The sequence below is a fragment of the Passer montanus genome, unplaced genomic scaffold (assembly GCF_014805655.1).
Source record: "Passer montanus isolate IOZ18808 unplaced genomic scaffold, ASM1480565v1 scaffold361, whole genome shotgun sequence".
Taxonomy (NCBI): domain Eukaryota; kingdom Metazoa; phylum Chordata; class Aves; order Passeriformes; family Passeridae; genus Passer; species Passer montanus.
Window position 1 is genome coordinate 7,534 of NW_024368386.1, and position 11,926 is coordinate 19,459.

Sequence of the window (11,926 nt, forward strand, 5' to 3'; positions counted from 1 at the left end):
AGGGACTGGGGGGGACTGGGATGGGCTGGGAGGGACTGGGAGGGACTGGGGGGTCTGGGAGGGACTGGGAATGGACAGGAAGGGACTGGGGGGGACGGGGGGGACTGGGAGGGACTGGGGTTACTGGGATGGACTGCGACAGACTGGGGTTAATGGGATGGACTGGCCTTACTGGGATGGACTGGGACAGACTGGGGTTACTGGGACGGACTGGGGTTACTGGGATGGACTGTGATCTCCAGGCACTGCACACCACTGGGCTGTACTGGTCTGTACTGGGAGCCCTGACACGCCCCCCAGTGCCAAGCCCAGGCAGAATTCCCACCCCTGACCGGGGTGGATCCAGAGGGGTTTGGGGGGATTCCCCCCTTTCCCCACCCCTCACTCCCAGCCCAGAGGGGTTTTGGGGGATTTTCCCCTTTTCCCACCCCTCACTCCCAATCCAGAGGGGTTTTGGGGGATTCCCCCTTTTCCCACCCCTCACTCCCAGCCCAGAGGGGCAGGCAGAATTCCCACCCCTGACCTTGGATTGATCCAGAGGGGTTTGGGGGGATTTTCCCCTTTTCCCACCCCTCACTCCCAATCCAGAGGGGTTTTGGGGGATTCCCCCTTTTCCCACCCCTCACTCCCAGCCCAGGGGGGTTTTGGGGGATTTTCCCCTTTTCCCACCCCTCACTCCCAGCCCCATCCTGGAAGAGCCCCCAGCATTCCCAACATTCCCAACCCACTCTGGAGGCAGCGGGAATTCCCGGAATTCCAGGGAATTTAACCAGTAACAGGGAGAGCCCATGGGGGGAAAAGGATCAGGATGAGCTCCAGGATCCCCATCCAGCAACCCCAGAGCCTTCCCAGCCATCCTGGGACCCCTTTTCCCTGGAATTCCCTTTTCCTGGAATCCCTGTTCCCCATGATCCTTTTTTTCCTGGGATTTTTTCCCCCATGATCGCTTTTCCTTCGGATCATTTTTTCCCCTGGAATTCCCTTTCCCCCATGATCCCTTTTCCCTCAGATCCCTTTTCTCCAGGATCCCTTTCCTCCTGTAATCCTTTTTCCCATCATGATTCCCTGTGATCCTTTTTTCCTTGGAATTCCCTTTACCCCATGATCCCTGGGATCCCCTTTACCTGGAATTCCTTTTTCCCTGGATTTCCTTTTCCCCTTTTATCCCTTTTCCCTGGGATCTGTTTTCTCTGGAATCCCCTTCACCCTGAAATTTCTCTTTCCCTGAAATCCCTTTCCCTGGAATCCCCATTTTCCCGAAACCCCTTTCCCTGGAATTCCCTTTTCCCTGTGATCCCATTTCCCTGAAATTCTTTTTTCCCTTTTATCCCTTTTCCCTAAAATCCCCATTTCCCTAAAATTCCCCTTTCCCTGAAATTCCTTTTTCCCTTTTATCCCTTTTCCCTGAAATCCCCATTTCCCTAAAATTCCCTTTTCCCTTTTATCCCTTTTTTCCCTGGGATCCCTTTTCTCCAGGATCCCCTTTTCCCTGAAACCTCTTTCCCTGGAATTCCCTTTTCCCTGGGATTCCCTTTCCCTGGAATCTCTTTCCCTGGAATCCCCATTTTTCCTGAAATTCCCTTTTCCCTGGAATCCCTTTCCCTGGAATCCCCATTTTTCCTGAAATTCCCTTTTCCCTTTTATCCCTTTTCCCTGGGATTCCTTTTTCCCTTTTATCCCTTTTTCCTAGGATCCCTTTCCCCTGAAATCCCCATTTCCCTAAAATTCCCTTTTCCCTGGAATCCCATTTTCCCTGGAATTCCTTTTCCCTGGAATTCCGTTTCCCCTTCCCCTCACCTTCAATGGGTGTGCAGTGGAACGCGTGGGCGATTTTATTCCAGGCCTCTGTCACTTGTGTGTTCTGGAAAAAAAAAACAAAAAAAAAACATTTTAAAGACAAAAAATCCCCACCCCAAGCACGAGCTTTCCTTAAATCCCAAACATTTTGGGAAAAAACAGCTTTTCTCACCAAAAAAAGGGGAAAAAAAATCAATTTTTTCATACAGCTGCTCCCAAATCCCCCACAAAATCCCACAGGCTGCATCCCAAAATCCCACAGGCTGCGTCCCAAAATCCCGGTGCTGATTCCCAGCATTCCCAAGGGGAAAAAACAGCTTTTCTCACAAAAAAAAAAAAAAGGGGAAAAAAAAATCAATTTTTCCATACAGCTGCTCCCAAATCCCCCACAAAATCCCACAGGCTGCATCCCAAAATCCCACAGGCTGCGTCCCAAAATCCCACAGGCTGGGTCCCAAAATCCCGGTGCTGATTCCCAGCATTCCCAATGCCCACCTGGCTCCCAGAATTCCCAAACCCCCACCTGGCTCCCAGAATTCCCAAATTCCCACCTGGCTCCCAGCATTCCCAAATTCCCACCTGGTTCCCGGGTTTCACCAGGCGCAGGGCGGCCTCGGCACACAGGTGAGCTGCCTTGATGACGTCGGCTTTGCGGCCGGACACGGGCTTTTCCTGGGAAAAACACCCAAAATTTGGGATTTCTGAGGGCTTGGGGATGGGAATTCCGTGGTTTGGAAGTCCCTGATCAACCACACCCCAAAGAATTCCAGAGGATTCCCAGTCCAGGCATGGCTGAAATCAAAAATACGGATTGGGAAGAGTCCGGCAAAATTCCAATGGGGAATTTTGGGCTTTTCCCCCAAAACCACTGGAGAAAAACCATTCCCAAGGCAGTTTTTTTCTCAGGATTTATTCCCAGAGGACGGGATAACCTGAGGAATTCCCAGCAGGAATTTCCAAGGTATCAGACTGGCCAAATTCCAGGGGAAAAGTGGGAAGCAGGGAACGGTTTTGGGATGGGAAATGTTCATCCTGGGAATTCCAGCAGGAAAAAAGGGGAAACAAGGATTGGATTTGGGGTGGGAAATGGGAATGTTCATCCTGGGAATTCCAACAGGAAAAATGGGAAGCAGAGATTGGTTTTGGGAAGCAGGGAATGGTTTTGGGACGGGAAATGTTCATCCTGGGAATTCCAGCAGGAAAAGTGGGAAGCGGGGAACGGTTTTGGGGTGGGGAATGGGAATGTTCATCCTGGGAATTCCAGCAGGAAAAACGGGAAGCAAGGATTGGTTTTGGGGTGGGAATTGGGAATGTTCATCCTGGGAATTCCAGCAGGAAAAGTGGGAAGCAGAGACTGCCTGGCCAAGGATCTGGGTGCTGCCACCCGGGATCCAGAGGATCCAAAGTGGTGCCAGTTTGGATCCAGAGACCCTGGATCCAGAGATTTTGGGAGGGTGGCACCTCAGACCCAGAGGCTGCAGGGTGGTGCCACCTCAGATCCTGACACTCCAGGGCACTGCCACCTCAGAGCCAGCAGCTCCAGCGTGGTGCCATGTGAGATCCTGACACTCCAGGGCACTGCCACCTTGGATCCAGAGGCTGCAGGGCAGTGCCACCCGAGATCCTGACACCCCAGGGCACTGCCACCTCAGACCCAGAGGTTCCAGGGCACTGCCAGCTCAGAGCCAGCAGCTCCAGCGTGGTGCCATGTGAGATCCTGACACTCCAGGGCACTGCCACCTGGGATTCAGGGGCTCCAGGGTAGTGCCCCCTCAGACCCAGAGGCTCCAGGGTGGTGCCCCCTGAGATCCAGAGCCCTCATGGTGGTGCCACCTCAGATCCTGACACCTCAGGGTGGTGCCCCCTCAGACCCAGAGGCTCCAGGGGGTGCCCCTCAGGCCTCGAGGCTGCAGGGACTGCCCCTGGCACCCCGAGGCTGCAGGTGCTGCCCCTGGCACCCTGAAGCTGCCGGGACTGCCCCTGGCATCCCGAGGCTGCAGGTGGTGCCCCTGGCACCCCGAGGCTGCCGGGACTGCCCCTGGCACTCCGAGGCTGCCCCTGGCACCCCGAGGCTGCCCCTGGCACCCCGAGGCTGCAGGGACTGCCCCTGGCACCCCGAGGCTGCCCCTGGCACCCCGAGGCTGCCCCTGGCACCCCGAGGCTGCAGGTGGTGCCCCTGGCACCCCGAGGCTGCCCCTGGCACCCCGAGGCTGCAGGGACTGCCCCTGGCACCCCGAGGCTGCCCCTGGCACCCCGAGGCTGCCGAGGCTGCCCCTGGCACCCCAAGGCTGCCCCTGGCACCCCGAGGCTGCCCCTGGCACCCCGAGGCTGCAGTGACTGCCCCTGGCACCCTGAGGCTGCCCCTGGCACCCCGAGGCTGCCCCATGCCAGCAGACACCCCCCGATGACAAACCCACCTTGGAGGCGCCGAGCACGAAGCTGTGCGCCACGTTGGCGATGAAGCCGTCCACGTGCACGCCCAGGTCGCTGCAACAGAGGGAAAATGGGAATTCCAGGAATTCCAGCTGGGTCCCAGAGGCGGAATGCTGCCCCGGGAACCCCTCCAGGCTCGTTAGTAGCCTTTAATTAACGAGGAATCGACGCCGTGGCACAAACGCGGCGTGGGAATGGGCGGTCGGACGGGTTCTGCCAACCTGATGGGTTTGGGATTTTGGGAAGGGAGCAGGATTCCTGTGGAATGGGAGTCAGGAACTCACATTTTGACCAAATCCCCGTCCTTGAGGATGTAATCCTGGTCGCTCTTGAGCGGGGAGAAGTGACACACACAGTTATTTACGGATATACTCGTGGGGAAGGCGATTCCTGGGGAGGGAACAGGAAAAAAATCAGGGATTTGGGATTTGGGGTGACCTTAAAGCTCTGTGCCACCCTCTTGGGACACTTTCTCCATCCCAGGCTGTTCCAGCCTGGCTTGGGACACTCAAAAGGATCCCAGCACCTTCCAGGGAGGAATTTCTTCTTGACATCCCATCTAAATCTATTTCCAGCACCTCCAACTTTGGGATTTGGGGACCTTAAAGCTCCATTCCACCTTCTTGGGACACCTTTCCCTATGCTGGGCTGCTCCAGCCTGGCCTAGGATGCTTTGCAGGGATGAGAATTCCATTCCAGTGCCTCTTTCTTCCCAACATTCCACTTAAATCTACTTCCAGCACCTCCAGCTTTGGGATTTGGGGTGACCTTAAAGCTCCATTCCACCTTCCTGGGACACATTCCCCTATGCTGGGCTGCTCCAGCCTGGCCTAGGATGCTTTGCAGGGATGAGAATTCCATTCCAGGGCCTCTTTCTTCCCAAAATTCCACCTGATCCTCCTTCCAACACCTCCAGCTTTGGGATTTGGGGTGACCTTAAAGCTCCATTCCACCTTCCTGGGACACATTCCCCTATGCTGGGCTGCTCCAGCCTGGCCTAGGATGCTTTGCAGGGATGAGAATTCCATTCCAGTGCCTCTTTCTTCCCAAAATTCCACCTGATCCTCCTTCCAACACCTCCAGCTTTGGGATTTGGGGACCTTAAAGCTCCCTTCCACACTTTTGGGACACTTTCCCCCATCCCAGGCTGCTCTCACCTGGCCTGGGATGTTTGAAGGAATGGGAATTCCATTCCAGTGCCTCTTTCTTCCCAAAATTCCACCTGAACCTCCTTCCAACACCTCCAACTTTGGGATTGGGATAATCTTTAAGCTCCTGGGACACATTCCCCTATGCTGGGCTGCTCCAGCCTGGCCTAGGATGCTTTGCAGGGATGAGAATTCCATTCCAGTGCCTCTTTCTTCCCAAAATTCCACCTGAACCTCCTTCCAACACCTCCAACTTTGGGATTGGGATAATCTTTAAGCTTGTCCACCCTCCTGGGACACATTCCCCTAGCCCAGGCTGGCCTGGGTCACTTTGCAGGGATGGGAAATCTCTTCCAGTGCCTCTTTCTTCCCAAAATTCCACCTGAACCTCCTTCCAACACCTCCAGCTTTGGGACTGGGATAATCTTTAATCTTGTCCACCCTCCTGGGACACCTTCCCCTACCCCAGGCTGGCCTGGGTCACTTTGCAGGGATGGGAAATCTCTTCCAGTGCCTCTTTCTTCCCAAAATTCCACCTGAACCTCCTTCCAGCACCTCCAGCTTTGGGATTTGGGGACTTTAAAGCTCCATTCCACCCTCTTGGGACACCCTCCCCTACCCCAGGCTGGCCTGGGTCACTTTGCAGGGATGGGAATTCCATTCCAGCACCTCCCAGGTAAAGAATTTCTCCCCACATCCCACTTAAAGCTCCTTCCAGCACCCTCAGGATGGGAATTTGGTGACAAATCCCAGTGTCCCAAACCCTCCAGAGCCACCCTCCCAGGCAATCCCAATGGAATTACTGGAATCATGGAAAACGAGGCGCAGCAGCGAGGAGGATTTGGTTGAAAATCAGGGAAGAGCACCACGAATTCCTCGCTGCCAGGAAGCAGAGCCTCACCTTTCTTCATTTCCTTTTCCTTCTTGAAGATTTTGCCCGTCTCTTCCATGATCATGGCGTCGCCCTTCTCGCACAGGCACAGCACAGACGCGCCGGGCGCCGCCGCCTCCACCACGGCCCGCAGCACCCCTGCAATTCCCCAAAAAAAACCAACATTTCACGGGGTTTTCATGCTTTTGTTGTCCACTTCATGGACACGCAGCCCCACAGCCAACACCTCAAATTGTATTCCCAAGGTTCCACATGTGGGAAAAGCACAAATCTTGTTTTATTTGGGATTTTTTTTTGGGAAGCGGGAGAGCTGCGCTGACAAATTCCTGTGGGAGAAGTCAGAGCTCTGGGAACAGGTTTGGGAATGACTGGGAGACATCAAAGGGCACCCCACGAGTCCCTGGTTTCCAAGGAATCCCTGTGCTGGCACAGGGAACGCCCCAGGAAGTTTGGGGAGTGCTGCACTCCCAAAAAATATCCATCAGGAATTCCAGCCTGCCTCGTGCCTGGGGGAAAAAGTGTCCCCAGAGCTCCTGCAGCTTCCTCCACAGTGCTGATCCCAAAATATTCTGGGACCCTGGAATGGGATTCCTAAAATATTCTGGGAACCTGGAATGGGTTAGGGAATGGGATCCCAAAATATTCAGAGATCCTGAAATGCGATTCCTAAAATATTCTGGGATCTTAGAATAGGATCCCAAAATATTCTGGGATCCTGGACTGGAATCCCAAAATATTCTGGGATCCTGGACTGGAATCCCAAAATATTCTGGGATCTTGGAATGGGATCCCAAAATATTTTTGGGTCCTGGAATGGGATTCCTAAAATATTCTGGGATCCTGGAATGGGATTCCTAAAATATTCTGGGATCCTAAAATGGGACCCCAAAATATTCTGGGATCCTGGAATGGGATTCCCAAATATTCTGGGATCCTGGAATGGGATTCCCAAAACATTTCTGGGATCCTAAAACGGGATTCCAAAACATTCTAGGATCTTAGAATGGGACCCCAAAACATTCTGGGATCCTGGACTGGGACCCCAAAATATTCTGGGATCCCAAAACATTCTGGGATCCTGGAATGGGATTCCTAAAATATTCTGGGATCCTAAAATGGGACCCCAAAATATTCTGGGATCCTGGAATGGGATCCTGGAATGGGATTCCCAAAACATTTCTGGGATCCTAAAACGGGATTCCAAAACATTCTAGGATCTTAGAATGGGACCCCAAAACATTCTGGGATCCTGGACTGGGACCCCAAAATATTCTGGGATCCCAAAACATTCTGGGATCCTGGAACGTGCCCTGACATTCCCCCTCTGTCCCACCGTGCTCAGAATTCCAAGGAATCCTCGGCACTGTCACCTGTGCCAGGGCTTCAAACGCCACCACTTTTCCATGGGAAAGTTGGGAATATCTCAAAGCAAGGATAACATTCCCGATAAGAGCCGGCGGGACACGGAGGGGGAACGAAACAAACAGGGCAAAAAAATTAAAAAAAAACACAGATAAAGGAGGAAAAAACCCGGAGCATTCCAAGGGATGAGAGGAACAGGAACATTCCTGGAATCCTTCTCTCTTCCCGATGTTTTTTAGGGAGTTAAGGCACTTTTTATCCCCGAAACCCGACAGCTGGGAGGTTTTTTTGGTGTTTTTGGTGTTTTTGCTCTCCCAAGCTGCGCGGAGCTGCCTTTCCCCGCGGGAAGGGAGGCGGCCGAACCTGCAGGCTGCCCGGGCCACCTCCCTCCCTTCCCGGGGGGAATCCCGGCTCCCGCCGCCCCCCGGGCCACCGGCGCTTCACAAGAAGCTCCGCAGTCAGCAGGAAGCGGGGCGGGACCCGGGGAGCCCCGCGGAACCGGTCCGGGCGGCTCCCGGGGCCGGGACACCGGGAGAGAAGGGGAAAGGGCTCAAAAAATAACCGGGACAGGAGCGGAGGGGGCAGAGCCTGCAGCCCCCCATCCTGACCGGGACGGGACCCCCGTTACCGGGACGGGACCCCCGTTACCAGGGCTGGATCCACATCCCCGGGACAGAACCCCCAGACTGGTTCGGGACTCGAAACCCGGGGCAGGACCCCGGTTCCCGGACGTGGATCCCGTTCCCGGGACAGGAACCCCAGACCGGTTCAGGACCCCGTTCCCAGAACCGGAGCCCAATTCCCGGTTCAGGATCCCGTTCTCGGGACAGGACCCCCAATCCCAGAACCGGACCCTGATCCCAGAACCGGAGCCCCAGTCCCGGGACAGGATCCCCAGACCAGTACGGGACCCCATACCCAGAACCGGACCCTGATCCCAGAACCGGTTCCTGGGACCGGATCCCGTTCCCTGGACAGGATCCCATTCCCGGGACATGATCCCCGTCCCAGAACCGGACCCGGTTCCCGGTTCAGGACCCCCAGCCCGGTTCGGGACCCCTCATTCCCACCACAACCCCCGTTCCCACCCCTGACCCCATCCAGGCCCCCCCGTCCCGGGGCTCCCGTCCCATCCCCGCTGTTCAGCCCCCCCCTCCCCGGTACCGGAGATTTGGGGGGGGGTCCCCCATGAACAAAAGCGGCACCGGGAGCCCCGGGAGCGCTCGCCTCCTCCTCGCCCGACATGGTGGGAGCCGCCCCGAGCCCCCCCGAGCCCCCCGGGCCTGCTCGAGCCCCCCCCGCCCGGCGCTGAGGAGCCCCCGGGACCGCGAGCCCGAGGCGCGAGCAGGGCAGAGCGCGGGCTCCGCGCGGGGCACGCTGGGAACGCGAGTCCTCCCCGCCCCCCCGGACTACAACTCCCGGCGGCCCCCGCGAGCAGAGGCCCCGGACGGGTGTGTGTCTCCGCCCCGCGGACTGCAACTCCCGGCGTGCAGCGCGGCTCTCGCGAGAGGGGGCGGGGTGTGGGAGCGGAAGCGGCGCGCGGGGGGTGATGGGGGATGTAGGCGGAAGGAGAGGAAGAGGCGGGTGCGGAATTTCGGTACCGGGAGCGCACCGGGAGCGCGGATTCGCCTCTCGCTCAGCTGTCGGGGTCCCGGCATGTTCCCGGATCCCACCCTGCCGCACCGCTCCCGCTCACAACCCCCACACCCGCGACCCCCGGTGTCCCCCCTCCATTACCGGCACCGGGGCCACACCGGGACCGGTCCCTGCTGAGCCCGGACCGGGGCACCGGCCTCACCCACCGGCCTCAGCCCCACGCTCCCAGCCCCGCCGGAACCCCGGTCCGGTGCTGCCCCCGTGACCCCCCGTGACCCCCCCGTGACCCCCCGGTACCGGCACCGGCACCGGGCGCTGCCGCTGTCCCCGCACCCCGGTCCCGGTCTCCGCTCCGGTCCCCGACCCCCACAATCCTCACCGCGGTCGTTTTTTACTGAAATTCCTTTATTTTCACTCATCCCGCGCGACCCCCGGGGCCGGGGGCGATCCCTGAGCGGGGGCTCCCCCCCCACCCCAAAACCGGGGGGAACCCCCAAAAAACCGGGGAGAAACCCCCGCAAACCGGGGAGAAACCCGCCAAAAACCGGGGAGAAACCCCCAAAACCGGGGAGAAACCCGCCAAAAACCACCCCAAAAACCGGGGAGAAACCCCCCCAAAAAACGGGAAAAAAACCCCAAAATGGGGAGAAACCCCCAAAAACCGGGAAAAAAAACCCAAAAAAACCGGGGAGAAACCCCCAAAAACTGGGGAGAAACCCCCCAAAACCGGGAGAAACCCCCCAAAAACCGGGAGAAACCCCCCAAAACCGGGAGAAACCCCCCAAAACGGATCCCGGCTGGGGGGGGGGGGGAACCCCCAAACCTTCCCCCCGTGGGGCGGGGGGAAACCCCAAAAACCGGGGAGAAACCCCCCCAAAAAACGGGAAAAAAACCCCAAAATGGGGAGAAACCCCCAAAAACCGGGAAAAAAAACCCAAAAAAACGGGGAGAAACCCCCAAAAACTGGGGAGAAACCCCCCAAAAACGGGCCCCGGGTGGGGGGGGGGGGGGACACCCCAAACCTTCACTCAGTGGGGAGCCCTGAAAATGAGTCTGGGGTCCTTCAAAAATCCCTTCTGCTGCCCCCCAGGCAGCTCAAGGGACCCCAAAACCCCCCCGGGAACCCCAAAAAAAATCCACAGCAGCTCCTCCTTTTCGGGGGGGGCAGATCCTTCATCTTCAGCGCGAGCCCCCCCAAATTGAGGAGGGGTCCCGAGGGGGGGGTCCCGGGCTGTGGGTGGGGGGTCCCGGGGGGTCCCCTAAGTCCTGCGGGGGTCGCTCTTGGCGAAGAGGCGGCTGTGCCAGTAGTCGGGGTTGTCGAAGGCGCAGTCCGAGGCCTCGAGGCTCCGCAGGGGCTTCATGGGGGTCGCGGGGGCGATTTGGGGGTGGGCGGGGGGCAGCACCGCCTCCATCTCCTCGTAGCCCTGCTCCTCCTCCTCCCGCCGCCCCCGGGCGGGGGTCGCGGGGGGCAGCGAGCGGCTGAGCCGCGGCTGTTTGTTCATGTATTCGTAGTCTTCATCTTCGTCGTCATCCTCATCATCCTCGGCGGCCCCCCGGGGGTTTTGGGTGGGGGGTCCCGCGGGGTCCGAGGTCACCTCCATGTACTCGTAGCCCAGTTCTTCCAGGGAGGCCGGGCGGGGTTGGGGGGAGACCCCCGGGGGTCGCCGGTTCATGTATTCGTACTCTTCCTCCTCCTCCTCCTCCTCCTCCTCCTCCTCGCGCGCGGCCGGCGCCGAGCCCCCCGGGGGGTCTGGGGGGGGCGCACAGGGGTCAGGGACCCCCGCCCAGAACCGAGCCGGGGTGGGGGGCTTCACCCCCGCTCAGCCCGGCCCGGAAGGCGGAAGGAGCATCCCCAAAATGACCCCAAAAAACCCCCAAAAAAACCCAAAAAAACCCCAAAAAACCCCCAATGAAGGAGCATCCCCAAAATGACCCAAAAAACCCCAAAAAACCCCAAAACGGGGGTGGAACATCCCAAAAACCCCCCGAAAACGGGGGTGGAACCCCCAAGAAACGGGGGTGGAACCCCCAAAAACTCCAAAAAACGGGGGTGGAACACCCAAAAAACAAAAAAAAAATGGGGGTGGAACACCCCGAAAACCAAAAAAAAAGGGGGTGGAACACCCCAAAAACTCCAAAAAACGGGGGTGGAACCCCCAAAACCCAAAAAAATGGGGGTGGAACATCACAAAAAACGGGGGTGGAACACCCCAAAAACCCCAAAAAACGGGGATGGAGCACCCGAGAACTCAAAAAAATGGGGGTGGAACACCCAAAAACCCCAAAAAACGGGGTGGAACACCCCAATACCCAAAAAACACGGGGGTGGGACCCCCAAAAACCGGGGATGGAACGCTCCGAAATATCAAAAAAATGGGGGTGGAACATCCCGAAACCCCAAAAAACGGGGGTGAAATCCCCAAAAACTAAAAAAAACCGGGGTGGACCCCCCCCCCGGAGGCACAGGAACCCCCCAAAATTAGGGGATGGACCCCCGCCAGAGGCACAGGAGACCCCAAACCCTGTGGGATGGGACCCCCACAAAGCCCCCCACGGATGGGGAAAACCCCAAAACCCGACCCAAACGGACAGACCCCCCCTCCCCAAGGCCCCCAGCCCCACCCCAGCAGGGTGGGATCACCCTAAAGACCCCCATGGATGGGGGAGCCCCAAAACCCGATCCAAAGGAATAGGAGCC

General features: G+C 57.8%; 2 protein-coding genes across 2 annotated transcripts in view; both read right to left on the reverse strand.

Annotated features, from left to right (window-relative positions):
* Window positions 1-6,421, reverse strand: part of PA2G4 (proliferation-associated 2G4) — a gene marked incomplete at its 5' end in the record, with an annotated part of 12,524 nt that extends 6,103 nt beyond the window's left edge. The window contains 6 exons of the mRNA XM_039716819.1: window positions 725-729; window positions 1,751-1,861; window positions 2,377-2,469; window positions 4,215-4,284; window positions 4,515-4,620; window positions 6,280-6,421. Of these exons, the coding sequence (XP_039572753.1) occupies window positions 725-729; window positions 1,751-1,861; window positions 2,377-2,469; window positions 4,215-4,284; window positions 4,515-4,620; window positions 6,280-6,421 (527 nt within the window). The remainder of the gene's footprint in view (window positions 1-724; window positions 730-1,750; window positions 1,862-2,376; window positions 2,470-4,214; window positions 4,285-4,514; window positions 4,621-6,279) is intronic.
* Window positions 6,422-10,390: 3,969 nt separating this feature from the next.
* The window catches only part of ERBB3 (erb-b2 receptor tyrosine kinase 3), a 20,511-nt gene continuing 18,975 nt past the window's right edge, over window positions 10,391-11,926 (reverse strand). The window contains exons 23-24 of the mRNA XM_039716818.1: window positions 11,851-11,870; window positions 10,391-10,978 (exon numbers count right to left, since the gene is read on the reverse strand). Coding sequence (XP_039572752.1) covers window positions 10,488-10,978; window positions 11,851-11,870 — 511 coding nt within the window. The 3' untranslated portion in view covers window positions 10,391-10,487. The remainder of the gene's footprint in view (window positions 10,979-11,850; window positions 11,871-11,926) is intronic.